Here is a 26,086-nt window from a genome sequence, read left to right on the forward strand (position 1 = left end):
CGAGAGGGAGCGGACGGGGCGGCTCCGGCGAGGAGGAGGAGCTCCAGCGACCTTGAGGGGAGAGAAAGGAGAGAGAGGCGCGTGGGGGCTGGGTGTGAACCGTTTGCCCCCGCGGCCTCGTCCTCAGCCCCTTCAAGACCTGCCCAGACCGAATAATCTGGCCCTAGTTTAGGGCGGATAATCCGACCGGGCCTGATTTTCCTTTGCATCATCATTCTAGGTTATTATTTGGATTTTATCCATGGATTTTTTAGATCTTGTGGATATTCTCATGACAAGCTGTAGTTCATCGAAAATGACATTTTGTTGAAAATATTAGAAACTAATAAAAGATACTTTTACATGAATTTGTAGGTGAAATCTCTTTTCACGAAGAAGCGAAAAAACCGTCCAAACTCGAAAACGCAATAGAACATACATACGATTTTTTTTTGACAAATTTGAATTTGTTGAAAAGCTATCAACAAGCTCAAGAACCTCACATAGAGAAACACCAAGAAGCAACAAGTATAAGCGGTGAAAGTATGCAAATAATTGATCTCCCAAAGACAATGTGACCAAGTTACCTAACCAAAAATCCCTCTTGATAGTGTGATTATCTATCATATAACCCGGTCTTCAAACAACAACAACCTTGACACCGGTTAAAGGAAAATCTAGCAATACCCTACCTTTGTATTGCACATCCCGCTTGACCTTGATGATTACGTTTTATGCTTCATTCAAGGCGGAATGCTTCACTTGATCGTTGTCGCTTGGTGAATACTCATAGTTTTCTCCCCATACATCATTATAGGATAGCTTCATTAAGGCACATCTTCACATATCCATTATCACCAAATGAACGGCAAGCTTCAAGCACGATTTTCTCTATTTATGTTTTAAGATCATTTAGATATGAGTTTGATAAAATTTATGTGAGGTATGTTTGCAATTGTGAATATAGGGCAGAATGTGCGGTACCATATTTTACATCATCTAAAATGTCTCTTATGTCATAGTAGTATTTATATCATCTTGATTTGGTGCCTAAAAATAAAAAAATGTAAAAAATGGTGCACTATTATCTAAATTTGGTATTTCCTTGCATGTAATACAAAAGTATTTCCACCGTTGGTATACTACTAGTACAGTACGTACATTATTTGGAGTTCCCCTAACGTCACTCAGGAATCTTGAGCACCACCCTGTATCAGAGAATCCCAAGGTCAACGAGCGGAGCCAAAAGTCTTATCCCGAAAACCTCCACCCTCTCCTCCGCTCCGATCCCAAGCTCGGGTTCCATCCATGGCGTCCCAGGATCACAACCACCACCACGGCGACCACTCCCACGATGGCCACGATGGCCACGACGGCCACTCCCACGATGGTCACGACGTCGACCACCATCACCACTCCCACGGGTGCGTTTACCCTCCTCCCCGCCTCCGGCTCGCTCGTTTTCCGCGCAGCTGACTCAGCATCGCCTGCGCTTGCAGGGATGCTGCCGCCGCGGCCGGGAAGGGCGCGGGGTCGTGGGTCGGCGAGGACGGCCGCGTGTGGCACTCCCACGACGGCCTGGCGCCGCACTCCCACGAGCCCATCTACTCCGCCGGGGACTTCACCAAGCGCGCGCCGCCGCTCGACTCCCGCCGCTTCGACGACCGCGCCTTCACCGTCGGCATCGGCGGCCCCGTCGGCACCGGGTACGCCCAGCTCTATCATCCCCTCCCTGCACGCGGTTGCTAGCAGCCAGCGTGTTGACCGGCGGTAGATTGAGCCGCCGTCTCCGTTGCAGTTATCTCTGAATCTGTTTGTGTCTCCCGCGAACTGTTGGTTCAAGTTGCAGCTACAGGCTCTAGGTTGGTCTCGGACAATGGTGTAGGCTTTGTTGATCTTCGTCGATGAACCTGCATACTGTATTACACACCTTTAGTTGCTGAAATGTTTTTCTGACCGAAATTCTGTGAAACCGAAGTATGACTATGCGCAGAACAATAGGATGTTCATCTATGTTTCCTGGTGTGATTACTGGTCGGGGTCATAATGTCATATGTTTTGGGCATGTCATGATTTTGCCAATAATGATGCCACATTTCTTGTGTATACATTGATACACAACTTTGTTCTTCTTACTGTTGAGATATATGTTTTGTTGCACACTACCGTTGTTCTAGAGAGTTCGTCTGGTCAATTTGAAGAAATTTGTGCATGCACTTTTTTTATAGTCACAAAATAACCTCACGAGGTGAATCAAACAATGTCTTACTTCTTGTCTATACTAGCATCTATGAAAAAAAAGTGATTTGACCCCCCACAGTCTTCTGTCTGTTTTGCCTTATGCAGGAAGACTGCCCTAATGTTAGCACTCTGTACATGCCTGCGTGACAAATATAGTCTTGCAGCGGTATGTAGCATGGTTCTAATCTCTGATTCTCATAAGTTATCTATTTAAAGATGTATTCAGAGTGTCTTGTTTCTGAACTGCAAACAGTTAAAATTTATAAAACAAGTTTCTCACTTGCCACACGTACGATAATTGAATTGAAAGCAACATGTCTGTTAATGTTTATCGGTGTCAAACATTGAAATACAATTAGCTGGCATTCTTGTGATATTTTCAAAAATACAGGAACATAATATGTGCCAATTCATAGAACATGTCTGTACAGGGCGCAGTTCCAACAATTGAACTTAAAGCAAAACTTGCTTGACAATAAGAGTCAACTTTTGTAGTAGGTTGACACTGAAGGATAACTGCTTGACATTCTTATTGCATTTTCCTGAACAGATAAACCTATTAGTCTCCACCGTCAGCTTAAAATACACCCTTGTGACTTTTATTTCATTGCTCCTTTGATGTGTAGGTTACAAATGATATATTCACAAAAGAGGATGGAGAGTTCTTGGTCAAGCATGGAGCTCTACCTGAAGAGCGTATACGTGCCGTTGAAACTGGAGGTTGTCCTCATGCAGCTATACGTGAGGACATCAGCATAAATCTAGGTCCTCTGGAGGAGCTATCTAACTTGTACAAAGCGGATTTGCTACTCTGTGAATCTGGAGGAGGTATTGTCCTTGTTGCATTCAACATTGGAAGTTTTATTACCAATTGTTTAAACCAGTCTACTATCCATCTCGGTGCAATTCGGAAGAATATAGTCCTACCAGAATCATGTTAACAACGGAATGCTTGACAAATGTTCTATAAACTTGCCCTCTTAGTGGATAGTGAATTGGGAGGTTGCCTTATTGAGTTTATTTGAACCATTTTTCTTTTGTGTCTTGGGTGTTATTTTAGTTGAACATCTACCATCTTTTCAAAGGGCCTTCCTTCTAGATAATGGGTGGCTGAAAAGCATCGTCATGGCCCCAACTTCTGCCATCTTTTCATTCGGTCCACAGTCAGGAACTAAAGAGTTATTTGTACGTCGTTTGCAGATAACTTGGCTGCCAACTTCAGCAGAGAGCTGGCAGACTACATAATCTACATCATCGATGTGTCTGGTGGGGACAAGATACCAAGGAAAGGTGGCCCTGGGATAACCCAAGCAGATCTCTTGGTGCGTTACTACACTTGCCAAACCTGCATTGTCAAACTGGTCTATCTTTTAACCTGCACCTGCCATTTTCACCAACTTTGATCATTCATTCCAAATCCAGGTGATAAACAAGACGGACCTTGCAGCAGCTGTTGGAGCCGACCTATCCGTGATGGAGCGAGACGCCCTCCGCATGCGGGAAGGAGGGCCCTTTGTGTTTGCCCAGGTTCAGTATCAAATCCCGCATATGCTTGGTTCTCTCCTTTTTTGACTTTGCAATGGTAATCTCACGAAGTCATACTGCTCCGCATTTGGCGATGCAGGTAAAACACGGTGTCGGTGTGGAGGAGATCGTGGACCACGTGCTGCGGGCCTGGGAGATCGCCACGGGCAACCGGCGGCGATAGATATAGGCTCTCTATCATGACTGGCCGGTGCCTTTTTCGGTTCATCGCGCTCGGGGTGTAAATCATGTACCCGTTTTGTGAATAAGTGGCACATTGTTGGTTTAGGTGGCCTGGTGCTGCGCCCTGAAAATAATGATGTATGCTTGCCATTATGGTAATACTACATTTTATTCTAGGCTGTGGTAATACCATTACCTTCTGCTCCAAGAGCTGAAACCTGAAAGTTCGAAGTCCATTTGTGTTGTGATGAGAAATAAAATCCGGAGCTTCATGGAAGTGCCAGAGTTTTGAGCCTTTTTTTGTGTGGAGGGGAAATGGTTCAGAAGGTTTAGCTCTGACTTCAGTTTAATGCCCTAGGGCATTGAAAAAAGGGTTTAGCTAAGCAGAGCTGAATTCTGTGGCCCAGTGAGCCAGTTGTATCTGAAACCTTGCAGTGCGCGTTGTACATAGCCTCCTAGAATCATAGCGGTTAATCTCAACAATAACAAAAAAAAATCTTAGCGGTTGAAAACCTGTTGTTCCCGGAACGCCAGAGAGTGCGAGCAGGGAAACCCAGAAGGTAGACTTGATCGTGCGTTGACGAAACAGATCAGAGTATAGAGCTAGAAATTGGGGTTTCAGTGGTGCTGATGCTCAAAGTTCAAATTGGTCTCTCTCCCCATTTTGTGACATCCATCTTTGCCTCGACGAACGAATCGGCAGTAAGCATGGCTGCTGCACGAAAGAATAAAAAAAAAAGTGCTGATGCTCAAAGTTCAAATTGATCTCTCTCCCCATTTTGTGACATCCATCTTTGCCTCGACGAACGAATCGGCAGTAAGCATGGCTGCCGCACAAAAGAATGAAAAAAAAAAGTGCGACTCCGCTGGGGATCGAACCCAGAATCTCTGGTTTCGTAGACCAGCGCCTTATCCATTGGGCCACGGAGTCCTTGATGTTTAGTGAGTGTGTATCTCCAATAACAACGGCGCAGATTCTCCATTTCTTTAGTGAAATATAAACAGGAAATAAAAAAGGAAACGGTTATTCAAGGAAAAAGGATGCATGATTGCCAGGGGACCCATGCTTATCCAAAATTTTGAACATACATGTATGAGACATCTACATGTGAAAATGAAAATAATATTCTTTCAAAATGTTAGTAAAATCTTCAAATGGAGCACAAGTGAGTGAGTTGTCCACATTGCTCATCTCTTTTGTTCAAAGGGGCAGCTTTTCCTCCCCAGTGCAAAGCATGCAAGAACAACTGAACAAGGGAAGCATAAAAAACACAGAAGACATTCCTCAGCCTATACCATTCTGGTAAGAACATGAGGTGTGCTTAACCACACCAGCAATAGCCTATTTAATTAACAAATAAAATAGGCAGTTAAGCTCATTTGCGACCCCATGACTAAATTATGTTTCTATGCCATGCAGCCAACACAATCTTATCTGTAGGAAGACAAACACAAAACATCCACAACATGGTTACATGGGGCATCATTGTCAACTAGAACCTGAATAGCTAACAAGATTCTTTTCTACATCTGGAATAGGCGAAAAGGGCAGATGTAGCCTCTGCAATGACAAGACGAAAGAAAAAATGTGCACACAAGAGGTGCTACTACTCGCTACATCACATGCATGGCTCAGCCTGGAAGCTTTGAGTAGCAAGCCACATAATAGGCACAGTCGCTAAGAAGGCAATCATCTTGGATCACGCTATGGTTCCCGGTGCTGATGTTGTATGATAAGAGCTTGTTTGAATCTTTGTCGAAGAGGAAGAGAACCTCTCTATCCAGGTCAAGAGCCACAACCCTATAAGTAATCCAACGTAAGAAGCTTCCATAACTGCGAACAAGGTCATCCTTTCCGAATACGTCCCTCGCGCTAAGGCGATGCTTCAAAGACCACTTGTAAGGATGACAGCTATCAAGATTGAAAACTGCAACCGTATCACCACTCTCCTCTGGAAATGCACACTGCAAGAACCCCGATGATTGGCCAAAGCAACCATTCGCAAGTCTCCAAGGGTCATGCTGCATCTTGATAGTGAAATGATGGGGCGGTATGCCTGAAATCATTGCCTCCAAGCCCTTGAACACCAGAGTCTCACGGCCGTATGTCTGCACATACAACACTCCACCTATAAAGCCACGAGATTTACGAACCTGTATACAAGATCTCCATTTAGCATCCACAAGCCACGTTTTTTTTTCGAAATGGGGCATTGCCCAGCCTCTGCATCAATGTGATGCACACGGCTTTTCATTTATTTGAATGGCTCAAAAATATTCAGAAGTTTACACCACGGATCAGAGATGGTTGAGACAAGTATCAACCATCGGAAAATGAATAAAAACACAGAATTATCCATTTTGTATCCTACTAGTGTGTCGCCACCCAGTAGCCTGGAAAAAGAAGTCCTGAGTAACCGTTAGCAGACGGTTGCACCCAATATCCATAGTCTCCCGCTGATCCTCCGGAAGAAGGAAAGCCCATTGTTGGATCCAGTACGCCGCACGCCGAATAACCTGCAAAAAATTAGTTCCCTTTTGTCTGTTAAAAATTATGTCATTCCGGTTTGTCCAAATAGACCAGCATACAGCAGATATGCCAATCCGTATTCTATTCTTATCCAATTTATGAACCCCATTAAGCTAATTACCAAACATATTAGTAATATTTGCAGGTGGGTGTATACTAAAAGTAAAATAAATCATTCGCCAAACAATTTTGGCAAATGGACATGATAAGAATAAGTGATTTATGGTTTCTGGCTCATTACAAAAACAACATTTAGTGCATCCATGCCAATTCCGTTTCACCAAATTGTCTTTTGTGAGCAGTACTTTATTGTTAAGAAACCACATAATTTTTTTGATCTTGAGAGGTATTTTTAATTTCCACAGATATTTGCGTAAAAAAGGAGTGTGACCATTCATTAAGTCAAGATACATTGATTTGACTGAAAATGTTCCGGAATCAGCAAGTTTCCAAACAAATTTATCCGGAGTGTTTGTCAACTGTACCATCATTAGCCGTTGACAAAGATTAATCCATTGATTCCATTTGTTTTCGTTAAAAGCCACGTGGATATCCAACGTAAGAAGCTTCCATAACTGCGAACAAGGTCATCCTTTCCGAATACGTCCCTCGCGCTAAGGCGATGCTTCAAAGACCACTTGTAAGGATGACAGCTATCAAGATTGAAAACTGCAACCGTATCACCACTCTCCTCTGGAAATGCACACTGCAAGAACCCCGATGATTGGCCAAAGCAACCATTCGCAAGTCTCCAAGGGTCATGCTGCATCTTGATAGTGAAATGATGGGGCGGTATGCCTGAAATCATTGCCTCCAAGCCCTTGAACACCAGAGTCTCACGGCTGTATGTCTGCACATACAACACTCCACCTATAAAGGCACGAGATTTACGAACCTGTATACAAGAACTCCATTTAGCATCCACAAGCCACATGGATATCTCAGAGGAGAACACTTCAAGTTCCCTAACACCAAGTGGCAAATAATCGTGGTACCTCTTCACAAAGTTGAAGACATAGAACTGCGACGACCATGATAGATCAAAGGCCAAAAGAGTTGTATACAAGGAGCCACCTGGACCATATGGGTTAGGATGGGTATCAGGAAGCGTCCTCCACTCTCGTGTTGCCGGGTTGCACACGATGAAGCGGCAAATATCTGGAGAAGTATAGCTGCTCTTGTACTTACAGAGAACTAGGCCATTGCAACAGTCCACAAATTCCAAATGCTCATGGTGCGGCAAGAATGTAAGAGCTCCATCAATTCCCTCATCATTTGGGGACAGGCTAAGAAGCTGGACAGCAGACCCGTCTTTGCCTTTGTGAAAAAGACCAGTGGGAATCTTTGGCAGTTTCTCACAGTAGTGTGGATCAGAGGAGAAGGCAAGCCATGCCTTCGAGACACATTTGAAGCGGCAGAAAGACTTGTACGGCACCCGAGAGAGGATTTCCACCACTATATCATCAGTCAGACTACCAGCAGTAAACACCTTCTTCGAGTCCATCTTCTATGGCAGATTACTGGAAGGCAAAATGACAATGTCAAAATAAAAATAAAAAAAGACCAATCTTTACACACGGGAGCAATAAGTCACAATGGAATTCAATCATTTGAATATCTTATTTTTAGTCGGAACAAAATAGTTGCTAGCAAACCAAGCTTAGTCTATAGGTTTGCAGAATCAGAAAAATAAATGGGTAAAACAGACCCACTCAGTCCCGCGCGACCCAAACGGACGCGCTGGGCCGTCCGTTTTGGGCCGTTTGGGTCGCCGGCCGGACACGCGGACAGCGGCCCGCGTCCGCGTGTCCATTTGGGTCGCGCGCTGCGCCCAACGCACGGACGCATCGCATAATCCGATAAACACGAAAACAAAAGAAAAAAAAGCAAATTTAAACGAAATTTGATTAAAACATATGCCCTATTTTGGGCAAATTTATACATAGCCCTATTTTGGGCAAATAACTAACAAAAGAAGCCCCTATATGGGCTTTTAAATTTAAACAAATATAAAAACCCTCTACTAGGGTTAGGTCGGCGGCGCGGTGGCCGCCGGTGCGCCGCCTAGCCCCTGTGGGCGTCGTCGGCGACGTCGTCGTCGTCCACCCCGGGCGGCGACGCGCTGTGTTGGAGCGCGCCGGGGACTCCGGCCACGGAGACCACAGGGCCTCCTCCCACGGCGAGTGGGGGTCCGGAGCCACCCGACGCCGCGCCGGCGCACGGAGCGCGCCTCCTCCCCGAGGCGCTCGCCGTCTCTCTGCTGTGCGCGGCGCACGCCTCCTCGGCGCCGCCGCCGTCCTCTGCCGCCGCTGCTCGGCGGCGGTCCTCGCCGGCGCGGCGCATGGCCTCCTCCCGCCGCGCCGCCTCCTCCTCCTCCTCCCGCACCGCCGGCTGGCCTCGGGCGAGCGCCCAGCCCTCCGCCTCCTCTACCTCCCGCCGCGCCGCCTCCTCCATCTCGGAGGTGCGAATGGCCGCATGGAGGTGCGGCCATTGCGCCTCCTCCTCCGCCGCCGAGATCATGAGGGCGGCGCGGAGGTCCTCCTCCTCCTCCGAGGACTCCGGCTTCGGCTCGAGGAGGAGAGGCGGCGGTTGCGGCAATGCCGCACCGCCGCGGGCGGCCTCTCCGATGTGGAGGCCGCGCTGGTTTCCTCCCGACTGCCGCAACGCCGGCGGACGACGGCGGCTGCTGCTCGCCTCGTCGTCGTTCGCTCCGGGAGCGAACCGTCGCTTCGGGGCCATGGCGGCGGTTTTGCTCGGGGAGTGGAGTGGGGACTGGAGTGGAGGGCCAGATCCCCTCCAGTCCCCATTTAATAGTCTCCCTGGTCACCGACAGGTGGGCCCAAGGGAGACGAGGCGACCAGCGCGCGGACGCGAGTGGACGGCGCGTGCCATCCGCGGCCACGCAAACCTAGCCCAGATTTGGGCCTGGTTTGCGTCGTTAAGGACACCGCGGCCGTCCGTTTTTGCGGTGCGTCCCCGCGCTGGGCCGCATTTTTGTCCGGCTCGACCCAAACGGACGCGCGAGCGCGGTTTGGGTCGCGCGGTTGGAGATGCCCTTAGCACATGTCTTGTAGTTTGGCACATAGCAAAAAAAAAAAATTGACGACATGCTCGCTGTTGAAGCAAAATAGAATCTGCAGCTAATAAAAAGGGCTCTTTCGGAATTTTCGCACTGTTCTGATCAAATGATGTTCCCTTTTTTTAGATATCTTCAGATGTGCACCGGCTTACAGGGAAATCATGCGCTAAACAACAAGGCTGATTGGCCAATTAGTTAGGTTCCATCAAACCATCAAGGATTGTGAGGGGAGGTGATCGAGCATCCCTGCTCTGAAGTGGATCTGCTAGGGTTTGGATTGGTATAAGACCAAGGAATGGTGAGCGACCACGGACCAGGTCCGTAGGAGGGAGAAGGAGAACAGAGGTGGGCGCGGCGCTTACCAGTGGAGGGTCGAGCTGGCGCTGCGAGGACGGCGGGTGACGTACTGAGGTGGAATCAAAGTGGCGGAATGGCGGATGCGCTCCGGCGAGGACGGGGACTGTGAAGCCTTTGTCACCTGAGCGCGTAGGGTGAGCAAGCCCGTTAGAAGCCCATCAACGTTCCAATCTTCCTCTGTCAGCGAAGCCCAGGCTCCACACTCCATAGGCTCGGAGACGCCGCGCCATCGTTCATCCACACGCTGGCCGGCCGCCCGCCGCCTCCAGCCTCCCGCTTCTGATCCGTACTCCTCGGCCGGTCCGCGCCAACGCAAGCTACGCACTGCTGCCGTGCATCGTGGTCGTATTGTCGCCTCCCGAACCCCGGCTCCCCTCCCCTGCCGGCCGCCGCTGTGCTGGCTGAGCGCGGCGCGACTGCACCGCCACCCTGGTGCCCCGCCTCCGTCCTGGTCCTGGTCACTAACTGAAGCAGCTCCACGGATCAGGGCTGCTGGTATACAGCCTTCAATCTCAACTCAAGCAAGTAACAGCACTAGCGATCGCTGTTAGCAATTGAGTTCAAATTAGATGCTCAGCTGTGCACTCGAGCCAAAAAGAAATATGTTGTGACCATGAGTTTTTTTTTTAAACGGAGGCAAAAGCTTTGGTTCGTTTAATTAATTAAGGAGAAGTTTAACAAAGCTACAACCGAAAAAATAAAAAGGACACTCCAGATTAATCTCCTTGCAAATATTCAATCAATTTCTTCGCGCTCAAGATTACAGTTTTGCCTCCTTTCTGATTTTTTCTAACATCGCTATTGTTGGAGCTTGCTTGTTGTGGAAGACTCTCGTGTTCCTTTCATTCCAAATGGCCATGAGTGTTTTTTGGCCGTAGTTATAACTTATAAGCACTTAGTTTTTGGTCAGCAACTTACCCAAATCCTGGCTCCGCTGCTAACCGTGGTCCAGCCGACGGAGATGAAGGCAGGCGGTGCTAGTTGAAGTGATGTGGCAATCAAAGTGCTTGATTCTCTCGGAGTGGGTGAAGGTGCGAAGGAATGGGTGGAGGTGCCGACCGCCTCAACAGCCTCCCCGACGCCGTCCTCCATGACATCATCCCCCTTCTCAAAACCAAGGAAGGCACTCGCACCCGAATCCTCGGATCCCGGTGGCGCAATCTCTGGCTCTCCTCTTAATTTCGACTACCGTGATCTCACTATCGTCGGTGGGGAGAGTCTCCATGTTGCCGACGTCTCACACATCCTTTCCTCCCACCATGGACCTACGCGTCGTCTCTATGTCAACATTTAAATCCGCAACATCCCAGCCGATACTGTGGAGGCTTGCCTCCGGTCCTCCTCTGTGGACAACCTTGAGGAGCTTGATTTCCTCGATAGTCAGTTAGAGACTTAGAGCAGCATTTTAGTTACAGAAAATGTAAAGCATATTGTTGCTGTAAAGTCCCATTTTCCGAAGTTAAGTTACCCTCAACTCCGCTGATTATGTAGGATTGTCAACACCATTATCTGAAGGGTACTTTGTACAAAGTATGGGAGTGTTATTAGTTGGTCTCTTCATGATCAGACCACCGCCCAGATCTTATGAGTCATCTCTATTCGTTCTCTGTTCACTTTCTATTTCTGTCCCGACGTCTTTTTCCCCGAGCTGTTTTACGGTACAATTGACTAGTCATGTTGCTTAGTAGTATTGAGGCATATCTACAAAGGTATGGTATTATTATTTCATTTCCTCCCAAATTCGGAAGAGATTTGATTTGATTTATTACTCCCAAACGTACGGCATTACTGATTTGATTTGGTATTACGATTGAGCTCCATGCCTCCACCAAGAGGTTCAGACCTAAATGGAACGTTGAGCTAAAATCATGAGAAAGGGAGAATGTGAGTTAAAAATTGTAAGAAGAGGAGAATGTGCCGTGGACATAAACTTTTGAATTAGCACCCGTAAAAAATATTGAAGTACTACCTCTAGTTCCGATGAACAAGACTGATAAATTTAACAAAAAAAAAATCAAAATTTATAGAATTTGATCAAATATAAAGAACAAAATAGAAATATCTACACCATGAAATAAATATATTTTACAATGAATCTACTAATATTGATTTGGTATCATAAATATTTATTTTTTATTTACAATATTTATCGAACTTAGAGGATGATGACTTTTAACTAAATTTGTAAGCCTTATTCATTGATTCCGCGAGAATGTTGGCACTAATATAAATTAGAGAATATTCGGTCACGGCCATAATAGCCTTCCCCAAACGGCTATGGGGGTTGTGGACAAAAAAAGGGCGCCCAACCACGGCCCTAAACGCGACTCCGGTCCGGCGCAACCCAAAAAAATTATACAATGCCCACGGGCATACCTGACACACAAAGGGGCACCTTGGGGCGTTGCTGACACCACGTAGGTTGCTGAAAGGATGTCCACTCCCTATCATAGAAACAGTGGGTGGTCAACCAAAATTAATGGTCAATTTTGATTAAAGACCTCGCCAGTTCCCTAGGCGGCGAGCAGAGCGTTTCGTCGTCAATGTGTCTTCCCCATGTGGCGATGTGCGGGATTTCCACACGGCGACGTTAGTGCACACAATGTACTCCCAGCCCGCATCGCCTCCACAACGCCGCTCTCCACCGCTTACTTTCTCCGTCACCCGGAACCTCCACCGCCACAAAAAGGAAAGGCGAGAAACCTACACTGCCCGCATCATGTCGCATAACCGTCGTACGGGGTGCAGGCGCAAACGTGTTTGGCCCACAGAACCTCACAGTCGAGGAGGCATGACGATGTACCACAACAGGTACCCCACGCCTCCCCAGATGTGTCTTCACACGGGCTGGAAGCTAAGTGCTTGTGGCATCGACATTCTGCCGGTGCCGTAGGTGGCATGGTGGGAACATGAGATGTACACCCACCCCGACAGACTCCACCTCTCTCGCATCCGTGTTGGACTCAGAGGAGGACGACCTCGGTGTCGTCATCCTCACATTCTTAATCTTTGGCACCATGATATTCCTCCTCAACGCCGCACTCTCCACACACCATCATCATCCTGAAGCGCAAGGTGAAGGAGGAGGCGCCCTCTCCTCCCAGGAGCCATGACCGCACCGGCAACATCTTCATCCGCACGGTGGCGCAACAGCTATTGCTGTCTTGCTACCACATTCTCTTCCGCCAACCGAAGTAGGAGGTGCCAGTGAAGAAGCCCGCCCCGTCTGCGCCCACCCAAGGAGGAGTTCGCATGGTGGGTGTACTCTCTTGGCGCGACCTCGAGGAACCCGACGACAAGCCAGAGCTGGTGTGGGGCCTCGCTGAACGCCGCACGACCACCGCGCCATCGCGACACTACTGTTTGTCGGCCTCCTCTGTTTGGTGGAGGATGCAAGCCACCTTGTCGCCTCACGCACAACAGCGACGCTTCGAGATAGAGTGACGGTGTAGGAGGAGGCAGTGGCGCGAGCACCAACAGCCCTGACCCTAGCAACGTCATCAAAGAAGACGAGCCAAATGCCGCCACCTACGAGTGGTCCTACCACGCCTTCCGCAACAACAACTAGGAAGATAACTATTTAATTCGATTTTTACTACAAATTTATTTGAATTTTACTTATATTTGTAATATATAATAAAATTTAATGCAATTCAAAATTATTATTTTCTCATCCGTACGGTGGGCGCGCGAATGGATTTGCTAGCCATGCATACACCTATCCCGTGTGTGAGATTTGCTAGCCATGCACGTTTGTATAAGGAAAGTTAAAATAGGAAAGTTATTATTATGAGAATAAGTAAGGTAAACAAGCTATTATAAGGATCTTCAATATATTTTGTTTTTCATATACCGACTTTGCCCTTTGGAGATAAAATACTAGTGCTATGGTTGACAAGTATTGATAAATCTGAGCTGTTTGATTAGTTGGTTTGGACGGTTGGTATTTATCCGTCCGTACCGTAAAAAACCTCTTTTCCCCAGAAGGTCTGGGCAGTGGTCTGATCCCTGGATGAACCAATTTTTGAAGCTTGGTCTTGGCATCCACGGGCAGGAGATCTGAGAAATGTGCAAGGAAAGTTGGGAGCAACTATGGCCACCTTGAGAACCTGGAGAACCAAAAAAAAGAAGGGCTGCAACATGGTGACCTGAATGCAAATAGACATCAAATTCGGAGAACAACATCAATATTAGATGAACTGCTTGAAAGGACATGAATGTCGCCTACCGGGGGGGGGGGGGGGGGGGTGAATAGGCGATTTAAAACTTTTACGAGATGGGCTTAACAAATGCGAAATCAAATTAGCGTTTACTTTGTCAAGCTCAAAACCTATATACTATGGTTCACCTATGTGCACCAACAACTTATGCTAAGCAATACAAGCAACTATGTGATAGCAAGATATATAACTTCAAGCACGAAGGCTATCACAAAGTAAAGTGCATAAGTAAAGAGCTCGAGTATAGAGATAACCAAGGCACGCGGGAGACGATGATTTAACCCGAAGTTCACACTCTTGTGAGTGCTACTCTCCGTTGGAGCGGTGTGGAGGACAAGTCACTCCAAATGCACGAGGGACACCGTATTCTCCTCGAGAATTCCCACCAAAAGGGATGTCCTCGAACCACTATGGAACCTTAGCGAGGTTACCGAACTTGCACAAAGCTTGGGGCTATCTCCACAACTTAATTGGAGGCTCCCAATAAATTGCCACAAAGGCTTTGCCCTTGAAGAATCTCCACAACTTAATTGGAGTCCCCAAGAACACCACAAAGACCACTAAGTATTGCCACAAAGGCTTTGCCCTTGAAGGATCTCCACAACTTAATTGGAGTTCCCAAGAACACCACAAAGACAATAAAGACCACTAAGCCGTCTTGGGTCCAAAGACCCAAGAGGAACAAGCTCCGGGAACAAGCTCCTGAAGAGAATATCTCACGAACTTTCACCTCCACGTATCACCGCGGAGAAGTCAAACCGATGCACCAAATGCAATGACAAGAACACCACAAAGATGCTCAAGTCATTCTCTCTCAAATTCCAACAAAGCTACAAAAGCTATCGGGGAATAAGAGAGGAAGAACAAATAGGAGGAGGAACACCAAATATCTCAAAGATCTAGATCTAGTGGATTCCCCTCACAAAGAGAGGGTTTTGATTGGTCAAGATGTAGATCTAGATCTCCTCTCTCTTTTCCCTCAAATAGGTGCAAGAGGGATTAGAGGGAGAGGAAGCTTCTCAAGGGCAACAATGGAGTAGAGAGAGAGTGGGAGAAGCATATGGCCCAAGAAGGAAGAAGGGGGTCTTATATACCCCCTCCCAAAGGAATATGACCGTTCGGGACCTCCTGGGCCTCAAAAAACGGCTAAGGACCTGAGCTTCCGAGCTTACTGGACTCGGGCCGGATATTTGTATCCGGGCCGGATTATCCCCACCCCCCCCCCCCCCCCCCAAAACTGCAGAAACACCAAAACGAGAATGATCATAACTTGAGCATCCGGATTTCGATTTTGATGATCTTTGGCTCGTTTCGAAACTAGTAACAAGCTCTACAAGATCATCCAGGGAACCATCATAGCCCAGCAAGGTAGGATAGAAAGAAATGATGAAAGGTTTGACCTATCTAAAAAAAAGACATACCGGTAAAACCTCCAACCTTGAAAATGCAACAAGTTGCCCGTGCAAAAACCATTCTCGATGAACTAGAGCTTGTCATGAGAATAAGCACAAGCTCTAAAACATCACATGGATAAGATCCAAATAAAAACCAAGAAAGATGATACAAGGATGCAAAGGTTTGAGCTCTCCGAAGGATACGATCGAGTTACTCACTTGAGAGTCCTCTTGATAGTACGACAACTAAAGTATAAACCGGTCTCCAACTACACCATGAGACCGGTGAGAAAGAAACCCTATCAAGAGCAAACCTTAACCTTGCGCATTCCACTTGAGCTTGATGATGACGGTGTCTTGACCGCAACAATATGGAACACCTTTCTTGATTGTGCTTGCTTGATGAAGTCATGCGAAATGCTCCCCCATACTCCACTATGGGAGAGCTCTCCCCCATACTCCACTATGGGAGAGCTGCTTCTTCGGCGCATCTTCACATATCCATGAACACCATATGGATGGCAAGCTTCAAGCATATGATCTCTCCGAGTTGGCTCATCTTGAACTTGCACTTCATTTCTTCATTCTTCATCATGTTGATGTCTTGAGGTAACTTGAGGGCTCACTTCATCTTCCTCTTCAAGACATACTTGACACTTGATATTCTTCATCAATTTCTTCTTATTGCAACCTTGAAGCCAACATATGGTTTAAGCATTGCCTATGGACAACTCCTACAAATATAACTCAATGCAAACATTAGTCCATAGGGATTGTCATTAATTACCAAAACTACACATGGGGGTTCCATGCACTTTCACTGCTACTCAGGGAAGTTTTGGTTTTAGAAGTTTATAAAAAATACTACTCCCTTCAGCCCAAATTTTTTGTTGCTTACTTAGGCAAAATATAGGATAAAATGTGTCTAGATTCATTGAACCTGTTACAAGTATTTAGGGCCGGGAGAGGGAGTAATAAATGTTAGAGTTGTATAGTCTCTATTCTTGTATTCCCCAGTGTATGAGGGGCTTACCTGCACATAATAACACATGTACATGTACTGGCCTATGGCCCTCTGTGAATACTAGTTGTCATTTCCTAACATGGTATCAGAGCTTAGGTTTAGATCCTTCCGCACGTAGCAACTCCCTGCTTGTTTTGCGCCGCCGCCGACGTTTTTCCGGCCGACGCTGATGTCTCCTTCCTCCTGTTTCTTCCTCTAGCTGCTACCCGCTGTCGGCCTTGCTCCGGTCGCCCGCCGGCTGCCGGTCGCCCGCCTCTCTTCCGGCCACCTGCCAGGCTACCGCTCGCCCCTGCTTCGGCTGCCCGCCTGCTGCAGGCCCTACTCCGGTCGCCGGCTCCGCTCCGGCCGCCCGCCGACCGCCGGCCCTGCTCCAGCCGCCCACCGGCCGCCTGCTCTCTGCTCAGGCCACCCGTCCGTGGCTGCCTCTTGGCCTGGCCTGAACTGCTCGAGTCCCGCGTGCACAGCGTGACCAGCCAGATTCAGCCAGATCCAGATCTGCCAGATCCAAAAAAAATGGTGGCATCCTCTTCGTCCGGCTATGTTAGCATTCCTCGGTGTCTAGTGATCTTTGATGGTACCAACTATGGAGAGTTTGCTGCCTTTATGCGCATTCACATGCGTGATCTTTGGTTGTGGGGTGTTCTTACTGGCGAGGTCCCTTGTCCGCCGCACCCCACCGCCCCTATGCCTCCTACCCCGCCGACCGTGCCACAGACCCTTGCTGAGGACGCTACTCAGGCTGATCGGGATGCAACCAAGTCTGCCGAGGCGGTTGCTGATGAAGCATATGAGGAGAAGGTACTTGCCTATTCAGAGGCTCTTGGCTCCTACTGCGATAGTTTGGCTACTTTTACTCAGTAGTGTGATGAGGATGCTAGAGTTGCCGCAGTTTTTTCGCAGAGTGTTCAGCCACAGTTTGCTTCTGAGTTTATGGGCCTCGCTACTGTTGCTGAGATGTGGTCCCACCTTCGTCAGCGCTATCAGCCTACTGGGGATTCTCTGTACTTGTCTGTGTTGCATCAGGAGCATGATCTTCAGCAGGGTGACTCTACTGTTGATGAGTTCTACACCCAGAGTGCGGCAATCTGGCGCCAGCTTGACTCCATTCGCAGCACTGTCTGTGGTACTTTCCAGTGTTGCCGGACAGTACGTTCAGATATGGACTTCCAGAGGATTCATGAGTTCCTGTCTAGACTTCGCCCAGAGTTTGAGCCTCGTCGTGCTCAGTTGTTTGCTCGAGGCCGTGTTCCTATCTCAGAGGTGTTGACTGAGCTTCGTGCTGAGGAGACTCGTCTGCGTGGTGCTGGACTGCTTGGGACACCTTCTGTTCTTGCTGCTCGAGCTCCCACTGCTCCTGCACCGCCGCTTCTACCCACACCAGCACATGCTGCTTCTGGAGGAGCCCGCTCTTCTCGCGGTGGAGGTCGCCCTCGTCCTCCTCGGTTCTGCACTCACTGTCGGAGGCCTGGTCACCTTGAGTCTGACTGCTATCAGAAGCAGCGGGGTGTGCCTCCTCGTGCTCCACCTTCAGTGTCTGTCACCACCGGCTTCACTGAGCAGGATATAGCGAGACTTCAGCGTCTGCTTGCCTCCTCCGGCTCTACCTCGACGGGTACTGTTGCCTCTGCGGTTGTTTCCTCTACACAGTCAGGTACATCTTCGTGGGTTCTGGATTCTGGAGTTTCTTTTCACATGTCTCCTGATTCTTCCTCTCTTTCCTCTCTTCGTCCTCTTCCTCTTCGTGTTCTTACTGCCGATGGTACTTCTCTTCCTGCCGCTGGTCGTGGCACTACTAGGAAAAGGCTTATTGCCGGCGCACCGAAATGGGCTATTGCCGGCGCACTACAGCCCGCCGGTGGGAACAGGCCGGTGGTAATAGCTTATTGCCGGCGCACCAGTTGGTGCGCCGGCGGTATCTCGCGTTATCCCCGCCGCACCTGTCTAGTTCGCCGGTGGTAAGTTATACAAGAAAACAAAAAAAATCAAATCTAGATCCAGATCTAGATCTAGATCTAGCTAGTCAACCGTGGCACTCTCTCTACTCCCTCCTTTCCCGTTCCTGATGTTTCCCATGTTCCCCGCCTTACCATGAACTTTTTTTCCGCTGCTCAACTTACTGATTCTGGTTGTCGGGTCATTCTTGATGTTGATTCTTATTCCGTTCAGGACACTCACACTTGGGCACTGGTTGGAGCTGGCCCTCGGTGCCGTGACTCCCAGGGAATTTGGGAGCTTGACTGGCTTCATGTTCCTTCTTCCACCACTTCACCGACTGCACCATGTGTGTTTGCTTCTTCCACTACCGCCTCCTTTCAGCAGTGGCATCATCATCTTGGTCATCTCTATGGTTCTCGCTTGTCGTCTTTACTTCGTCGAGGTCTTCTGGGGCCTATCTCAGGAGATGTCTCGCTTCAGGGTTGTCATGGCTGTAGGATTTGGTAAACAAAATTAGTTACCTTATCCTACTAGTCAGTCTGTCTCTCAGCGTCCTTTTGATTTGGTCCATTCTGATGTATGGGGTCCCGCTCCCTTTGCTTCCAAAGGGGGCCACCGCTACTATGTTATTTTTATCGATGATTTCTCTCGCCACACTTGGATCTATTTTATGACTTCTCACAGCAAGGTTCTCTCGATATATAAGCGTTTTGCTGCCATGGTCCATACTCAGTTTTCCATGCCTATACGTGTCTTTCGGGCTGATTCTGCTGGTGAGTATATCTCCCAGCTGTTGCGTGGTTTTCTTGATGAGCAGGGCACTCTTGTCCAGTTCTCTTGCCCCGGCGCCCATGCCCAAAATGGCGTGGTTGAGCGCAAGCATCGCCACCTGCTTGCGACGGCTCGTGCGATGATGATCACTGCCTCTCTTCCCCTCACTTCTGGGTTGAGGCTGTGTCTATTTCCACCTATCTCATCAACCTTCAGCCCTCCACAGCTTTGCAGGGTGGTATTCCTCTTGAGCGTCTTATTGGTCACACTCCTGATTACTCGACTCTTCGTCTTTTTGGTTGCGTTTGCTATGTTCTTCTTGCTTCACGCGAACGCACCAAGATGACTGCTCAATCTGTTGGGTGTGTCTTCCTTGGCTACAGTCCTGAGCACAAGTGATATAAGTGTTGGGATCCTATTGGTCGTCGGATGCGCATCTTTCGGGATGTCACTTTTGATGAGTCTCGTACTTTCTATCCGCGTCCCTTCTCCTCTTCCTTCTCGGTGGATGATATTTCTTTTCTCATGTTCCCTGACTCACCTCCTGCTGTGCCTCAGGTCCCCGCTCCGCCGAGTATCTCACCACCTTCTCCTCTCTCGCCCACCAGACCCCCCTCTCCCCCCTCACCGCCTTCCCCACCCTCCACACCTTCCTCTCCCATCTCTCCTTCCTCGCCTACGGTGGTTCCTCCCTACCCTTTCCACTACTCCCGTCGTCCTCGTGAGGATGATGATGCTCCTCCTAACACACCCTCCACCTCTGGTGTGATGCCCTCTCCGTCTCAGCCGACTCACCATCTTCGTGATCGTCCTCGTCCTCCTCCTGATCGCTATTCTCCCACTCACTATGGTCTCTCTGCTGTCATTGAGCCGACCTCTTATCGGGATGCTCTTGCTCATCCTGAATGGCAGCTAGCGATGGCTAAGGAGATTGCTTCTCTTGAGCGTACTGGCACCTGGGATGTTGTCACTCCTTCTTCCTCGGTTCGCCCCATCACCTGCAAGTGGGTCTACAAGATCAAGACTCGCTCTGATGGTTCTCTTGAGCGCTACAAGGCTCGTCTTGTTGCTCGCGGCTTTCAGCAGGAGCATGGCCGTGACTATGATGAGACCTTTGCTCCAGTGGCTCACATGACCACTGTTCGCACTCTTCTTGTTGTAGCTTCTGTTCGTCACTGGTCTGTGTCTCAGCTTGATGTGCAGAATGCTTTTCTTAACGGTGAGTTACGTGAGGAGGTATACATGCAGCCACCTCCTGGCTACTCTATTACTGATGACATGGTATGTCGTCTCCGGCGCTCTCTCTATGGCCTTAAGCAAGCCCCTCGCGCCTGGTTTCAACGTTTCTCCTCTGTGATGATCGCTGTTGGTTTTGTCCCTAGCGCACATGACCCTGCGATCTTTCTGCACACATCCTCTCGTGGTCGGACTCTCCTTCTTCTTTATGTCGATAACATGATCATCACAGGCGACGACCCTGAGTACATTGCCTTTGTCAAGTCCCATCTTCGTGATCAGTTTCTCATGACTGATCTTGGTCCTCTCCACTACTTTATTGGGCTTGAGGTTTCCTCTACCTCCGATGGCTTCTATATCTCCCAGGAAAAGTATATTCAGGACCTTCTCACTCGTGCCGCTCTTGGCGATGAGTGCATTGTCGAGACTCCTATGGAGCTCAATGTCCGCCTCCGTGCCACTGATGGTGATCTTCTTCCGGACCCGACTCGCTATCGTCACTTGGTTGGGAGCCTTGTCTACCTTGCTGTCACCCGTCTTGACATCTCCTACCCGGTCCACATTCTGAGTCAGTTCATGTCTGCTCCCACTAGTGTCCACTATAGTCATCTCCTTCGTGTCCTCCGCTATCTTCGTGGCACTATCTCCCGTTGGCTTTTCTTTCCTCACTCCAGCTCCTTACAGCTCCAGACCTACTCAGATACTACCTGGGCTAGCGATCCAGAGGATCGCAAGTCTCTCTCTGCCTACTGTATCTTTCTTGGTGGCTCTCTCATTGCTTGGGAAATCAAGAAGCAGGTTGATGTCTCTCGTTCGAGTGTTGAGGCTGAGTTGCGAGCAATGGCTCTCTTGATGGCTGAGGTGACTTGGTTACGCTGGTTACTTGCGGATTTTGGTGTTTATGCTGACGCTCCGACTCCTCTCTTATCGGACAGTACTGGTGCCATCATCATTGCGCGTGATCCGGTGAAGCACGAGCTCACCAAACACATCGGTGTTGATGTCTTCTATGTGTGTCATGCTGTGCAGGATCAGGTTATGGCTCTTCATTATGTGCCTTCCAAGCTACAGCTTGCTGACTTCTTCACGAAGGCCCAGACTAGAGCACAGCATGTTTTCTTTCTCTCCAAACTCAGTGTTGTTGATCCACCATGAGTTTGAGGGAGGGTGTTAGAGTTGTATAGTCCATATTCTTGTATTCTCCAGTGTATGAGGGACTTACCTGCACATAGTAACACATGTACATATACTGCCCTATGGTCCTCTGTGAATACTAGTTGTCGTTTCCTAACACTAAAAACCACAGTATGTTAGAACGGTGATGTGGCCGGCGCAACTTTTACCATACAAGTTAACCTAAGGATAAGCATTGACGAACTGGCACATGCCGTATTCCGCTGGTACCTAAAATCGAAGAAACTTTGCGTTTGAATAATTAAATACAGTAGCACTAAACTTGTCCAGTTGACTCAAGCAAGGTCCAAAGACTGACCAAATGCTCAATCTGCTGCACTCTGATCGCAATTTCCATACTAGCTCCAGCGGTCAAAATTGCCGTCGAGTAAAATCTCGTTCAAAGTTGCGAAGACGACTATTGACGATTGAGTGACTATCAATAGAAGCTAATGATAAGCCGGTGCCCAGTGGGCGTGCAAGGCTGCACGCTGTTGTGTTGTACACTTGGTCAAAGCTTTCCATTTGGCACGTTTCCACAGGCCTGCATGGCTTGGTCAGTGCGATGAGTATTTTAGCTGAAAAATCGAAGTATTTTAGCTGACTGGAAGAGAAAACGGACCATGATTGTGAAATAAATTGTCTCGATAGGAGGCTTCTATGGTGTACTCTGCCACATTATCTGATGCTCTTCTTCCAGAACACCAGCTGGCTTTACAGGCTGAACTTTTATTGGTCCGAAGAACAAAAACAAAATCCAGGAACTACTTCCAAATTTTCACAATAGAACAACATCTGGTCAAATGAGGAGAAAAGCCAAAAGACTGAAAGTTCAAAGCTCTGGGTCTCAAGAGGACCATTCATTCTCCGAGTGTGATATCCCTGCAGAATTGCTTATAAGGAGCCTCCTCCCCTCTAGCATTTCATTGTACCAAACACACCTCAGGTTTCTAGCAATGGCCGCTCCTCAGTCTGGAGCAGCACTCCTCACCGGCCTTCTTGCTCTTGCAACTCTTGCCAGCTGCAACACTGAAGGTACTACATTCTAATTAGTGATTCTCAAATAACTTCTTTTCTCAGAGATTTTGTGCTGATTTGCGATTTGTTGATATGCCCGAAGGTGACATCCTTTACACGCAGAGGCAGACATGGAAGGACCCTAACAATGTTCTCCAAAGCTGGGATCCAACCCTTGTGAATCCCTGCACTTGGTTTCATGTTACCTGCAACAATGACAACTCGGTTATCCGTGTGTATGTTACTTCGGTTTTTTCTTTTTTACCCTTTTTTTCAAGAGCGTTGTATTGTTGAATCTTTGCAGATCAATTAAATCATACTAGTATTTTTCCTGACTGTGCAGGGATTTGGGAAATGCAGGCCTCTCAGGCACCCTGGTTGCTGAACTGGGAGGAATGAAGAACCTGCAGTATCTGTAAGAACTTGATGCAGAGCTCTCTAATTGCACTGCAAATTTCAGCAGACTGATCTTCGCATCTTTGCAGCGAGCTTTATGGGAATAACTTCAGTGGACCGATACCGACAATACTGGGAAACCTGACAAGCCTTGTCAGCCTTGATCTTTACAGCAACAGTCTCACTGGCGCAATACCAACCTCGCTTGGGGCGGTGGGGACGCTGCGTTACCTGTACGAGTCTTGTCGGAACAATTTCAGACGGTGAAACGCTAAACAGAACGAACTAATAAGAAGTGTTGCGTGTGTGTCTGCAGGAGGCTGTATGGGAACAACCTGACAGGACCCATACCGGCATCGTTGGGCCGTCTGACGAACCTTAGAAATTTGGAGCTTCAAGAGAACGCCCTTAGTGGATCTATCCCGGCTTCCCTGGGCAACATCACGAAATTGCAGTACTTGTATGTCCTTGCTTATTCCTCAATTTTGTGAAATTAATATTATTTGCAAATGCAATACTCATGATTTTTTTCATATATCATAAAAAATCACAGTTGTCCGAAATCTAGACTCTAAACCCCGCAGAAACCATAGCAGAACGTTAGAAAAAGAACTGATAATTTTGGCCTCTTTTGTGCAGGCGGTTGTACGGCAACATGCTAACCGGCACGGTGCCGCTGGAGATCCTCTCTCTTGTTCTCGACGGGGACTTGGCTGAACTGTGAGTTCATTTCACACGCCACATTGCATTTACTTCCTTCCTTTCTCAATTACAACTTCCACTGACACAAGTTCTTTTTGTATCTTCACGCAGAAATGTTAGGAGAAACAATCTGGCCGGCACTGTCACCTCATCTAAACAAAGAGGTACCGATCTGCAATGGATTAAGCATTTAAGCTTTGTTTTTATATAGTACATACGTTTGGTTTAGTGCTTTCCGCTCACTGCAATTTTGGCATCCTTTGCAGTGAGCAACATCATCCAGGACACGCTCAAGACAGCAAATTGAGCGAGTAAAGGGAATGTATTTTCCTTGTGAAGCTGCTAGCAGTAGTAGCGGCAGCGTCAACCGTTGTAAACCTTCGTTCCGTTAATAATCCCGGGAGTTACCTCCGTTTTACATTGGAATAATGAATTTTGCTTGCTGTGCAACTTTGACGTGAATGGAGATCCAAATTGAGATGTGTGTCTATAGTAGGAGTAATTAAGCTCATGTTATATATAAAGTTCCAACACATGCCATCGTAGGATCAAGTAAAATGAGAGCAACAGGAAATTGTCGTTTAAAAAAAATAAGGGTTGGGGTTCGAATATTTATGGTCATACTAAAAGAAAATGGAGCTTAAAGAAGAGCTTGCTTCTATTGAAGCTTTAGAAGAAGTTAAGAATTGCCCCCTGACCTGAGCATTAGGAAGACTGAAACTTCAGTTGAGCTTATGAAAATCTATGCTAATGAGGAGTTGCTTTGGTACTAAAAAGCTCATGAAAAGTGGCTACTGGAAGGTGATTTGAATACCAACTACTTCCATCGCATGGCGAACGGCTGCAAGAGGAAGAATACAATGTTCTCTTTAAATGATAATGGGGTAAATATCGAAGGGACCGACAAGCTCATTGAACATGCCACCTCCTATTATAAAAACTTGTTTGGCCCAGCTCCTGGGAACATGCCTACCTCCGTTTCAAGAAATAAGGCGTCCCCGTTTTACGTGTTTTGTGTTTGACCAAGAATTACTTTAAACATATAAAGATTGTTTGTATGAAATTAGTATCATTAGAAAGTCCTTTTCAATACGAATCCAACGGTGCTAATTACAAATAATATAATCAAGATTTTGTTGCTCATTTTTTATGGTTAAAGTTCGTCTTGGAATACGCGTGCGCCTTATTCCTTGAAATGGAGGTAATATTAATCATGATGCATGGGGCTCTCATGAGAAACTGGACGATGGAGACAATGAGGTGCTAACTGCTAAGCAAACCTTTTATCATGGAAGAAGTCAAATAAGCCCTTTTTTCTATGAAGAAAAACAAAGCCCCCAGCCCCGATAACATCCCCATAGAATTTTACCAGCACTGCTGGGAGATTGTGAAATATGACATTATGCGCTTATTTTATGCTTTTCATGCTGGTAACGTTGATGTGCACAGACTCAATTATGGCATAGTTACTTCCTCCCAAAAATTTCAGATGTTGATCAAATTAGCTAGTATAGGCTCATTTGTCTCCTCAGATGTATATACAAGCTCCTGACTAAAGTTTTGACATTTTTTTTCTTCGAAAAATGACTTGGCAGTCACTCCCATACGTACAGGTGTGAGAGGGGGGAGTTGTAGGGTTTTAGATTACATGATCGAGGTCCCGACCAGAATAGGGGACCTGAGAGAGAAAGAAAGTGCGGAGCGAGTCAAGCGCCGAACGGCCCGTCGCCCTGAACCACCACCGCCAGGTGGTGAGCTCCTCGCGGACCATCCGGAGGACGAAGACAGTCGATGGGGCGCCGTTGTTGAAGACGACCGCATTTCGCGCCTTCCAAATGCACCAGAGGACCACCGCGACGCCGGTGCGCCAGAACTGATTGCCGATCATGGCGGGGGCCTAGAGCTAGCTCCCAGAAGGAGAACCGACCCGCAGGCACAGTCACCCTAAGTCGCGTCCAGACGGAGGCCACCAGGGGGCAGTCGAAGAGCAGGTGCCTGCACGTCTCGACAGCGGCGCAAGCGGCGCAAATGTCTGAGGACGTGCAACCCTTGAAGAAGAGGTTGGCTCGCGAGCTGAGCCTGTCGATGCTGGCGAGGTAGGAGAAAATCTTTAGCTTCGTGGGAAGCCGCATCGCCCAGGCTATGCGGGCGGCGGGGTCGGGCGGGCGAGACGGCGAGAGCATGTGGTATGCCTGTCGCGAGCTGAAGGGGGTGCTGAGGGGGAGTCGATGTAGCGGCGGTCCTGACCGATGGTTAGCTCGACGTGGTCGATGATCTGGCAGACGAGGGAGAGCTCGTGCTCAACGACGGCGGACAGCCGAGGCT

At 48.0% G+C, this 26,086-nt stretch overlaps 3 protein-coding genes and 1 non-coding gene across 4 annotated transcripts; 2 read left to right on the forward strand and 2 right to left on the reverse strand.

Moving 5' to 3' along the window:
- Positions 1 to 1,196: 1,196 nt before the first annotated feature.
- LOC127327604 (urease accessory protein G) lies at positions 1,197 to 4,204 on the forward strand. Its single transcript, XM_051354381.2, has 7 exons — positions 1,197 to 1,403; positions 1,479 to 1,685; positions 2,326 to 2,386; positions 2,847 to 3,048; positions 3,421 to 3,542; positions 3,643 to 3,747; positions 3,845 to 4,204. The coding sequence occupies exons 1-7, from the start codon at positions 1,288 to 1,290 to the stop codon at positions 3,926 to 3,928; spliced, it is 897 nt and encodes a 298-aa protein (XP_051210341.1). The 5' UTR covers positions 1,197 to 1,287; the 3' UTR covers positions 3,929 to 4,204.
- Positions 4,205 to 4,785: 581 nt separating this feature from the next.
- TRNAR-ACG (transfer RNA arginine (anticodon ACG)) lies at positions 4,786 to 4,858 on the reverse strand. The gene has a single exon. It is a non-coding gene; the product is annotated as a tRNA-Arg (tRNA).
- A 1,296-nt stretch (positions 4,859 to 6,154) lies between these two features.
- LOC127327605 (F-box protein At5g49610) lies at positions 6,155 to 10,028 on the reverse strand. The gene is made up of 3 exons (XM_051354382.2): positions 9,899 to 10,028; positions 6,943 to 7,977; positions 6,155 to 6,444 (listed from the first exon to the last, which is right to left on the reverse strand). The coding sequence occupies exon 2, from the start codon at positions 7,959 to 7,961 to the stop codon at positions 6,948 to 6,950; it is 1,014 nt and encodes a 337-aa protein (XP_051210342.1). The 5' UTR covers positions 7,962 to 7,977; positions 9,899 to 10,028; the 3' UTR covers positions 6,155 to 6,444; positions 6,943 to 6,947.
- A 12,507-nt stretch (positions 10,029 to 22,535) lies between these two features.
- LOC127327607 (disease resistance protein BAK6) lies at positions 22,536 to 24,223 on the forward strand. The gene is made up of 8 exons (XM_051354384.1): positions 22,536 to 22,681; positions 22,767 to 22,899; positions 23,007 to 23,078; positions 23,149 to 23,292; positions 23,376 to 23,519; positions 23,699 to 23,779; positions 23,873 to 23,925; positions 24,028 to 24,223. Exons 1-8 carry the CDS (start codon positions 22,603 to 22,605, stop codon positions 24,066 to 24,068), a joined length of 747 nt encoding a protein of 248 aa, XP_051210344.1. The 5' UTR covers positions 22,536 to 22,602; the 3' UTR covers positions 24,069 to 24,223.
- Positions 24,224 to 26,086: the final 1,863 nt, after the last annotated feature.

Source organism: Lolium perenne, chromosome 1 (genome assembly GCF_019359855.2).
Source record: "Lolium perenne isolate Kyuss_39 chromosome 1, Kyuss_2.0, whole genome shotgun sequence".
Lineage (NCBI taxonomy): Eukaryota > Viridiplantae > Streptophyta > Magnoliopsida > Poales > Poaceae > Lolium > Lolium perenne.

Coding starts and splice junctions, on each gene's coding strand:
- LOC127327604 (XM_051354381.2), top strand. CDS start 1,288: ATGGCGTCCCAGGATCACAACCACCACCACGGCGACCACTCCCACGAT. Junction 1,404..1,478: donor CACCATCACCACTCCCACGG/GTGCGTTTACCC, acceptor CTGCGCTTGCAG/GGATGCTGCCGCCGCGGCCG. Junction 1,686..2,325: donor GGCGGCCCCGTCGGCACCGG/GTACGCCCAGCT, acceptor TGCCTTATGCAG/GAAGACTGCCCTAATGTTAG.
- LOC127327605 (XM_051354382.2), bottom strand. CDS start 7,961: ATGGACTCGAAGAAGGTGTTTACTGCTGGTAGTCTGACTGATGATATA.
- LOC127327607 (XM_051354384.1), top strand. CDS start 22,603: ATGGCCGCTCCTCAGTCTGGAGCAGCACTCCTCACCGGCCTTCTTGCT. Junction 22,900..23,006: donor GACAACTCGGTTATCCGTGT/GTATGTTACTTC, acceptor CTGACTGTGCAG/GGATTTGGGAAATGCAGGCC. Junction 23,293..23,375: donor GTGGGGACGCTGCGTTACCT/GTACGAGTCTTG, acceptor GTGTGTCTGCAG/GAGGCTGTATGGGAACAACC.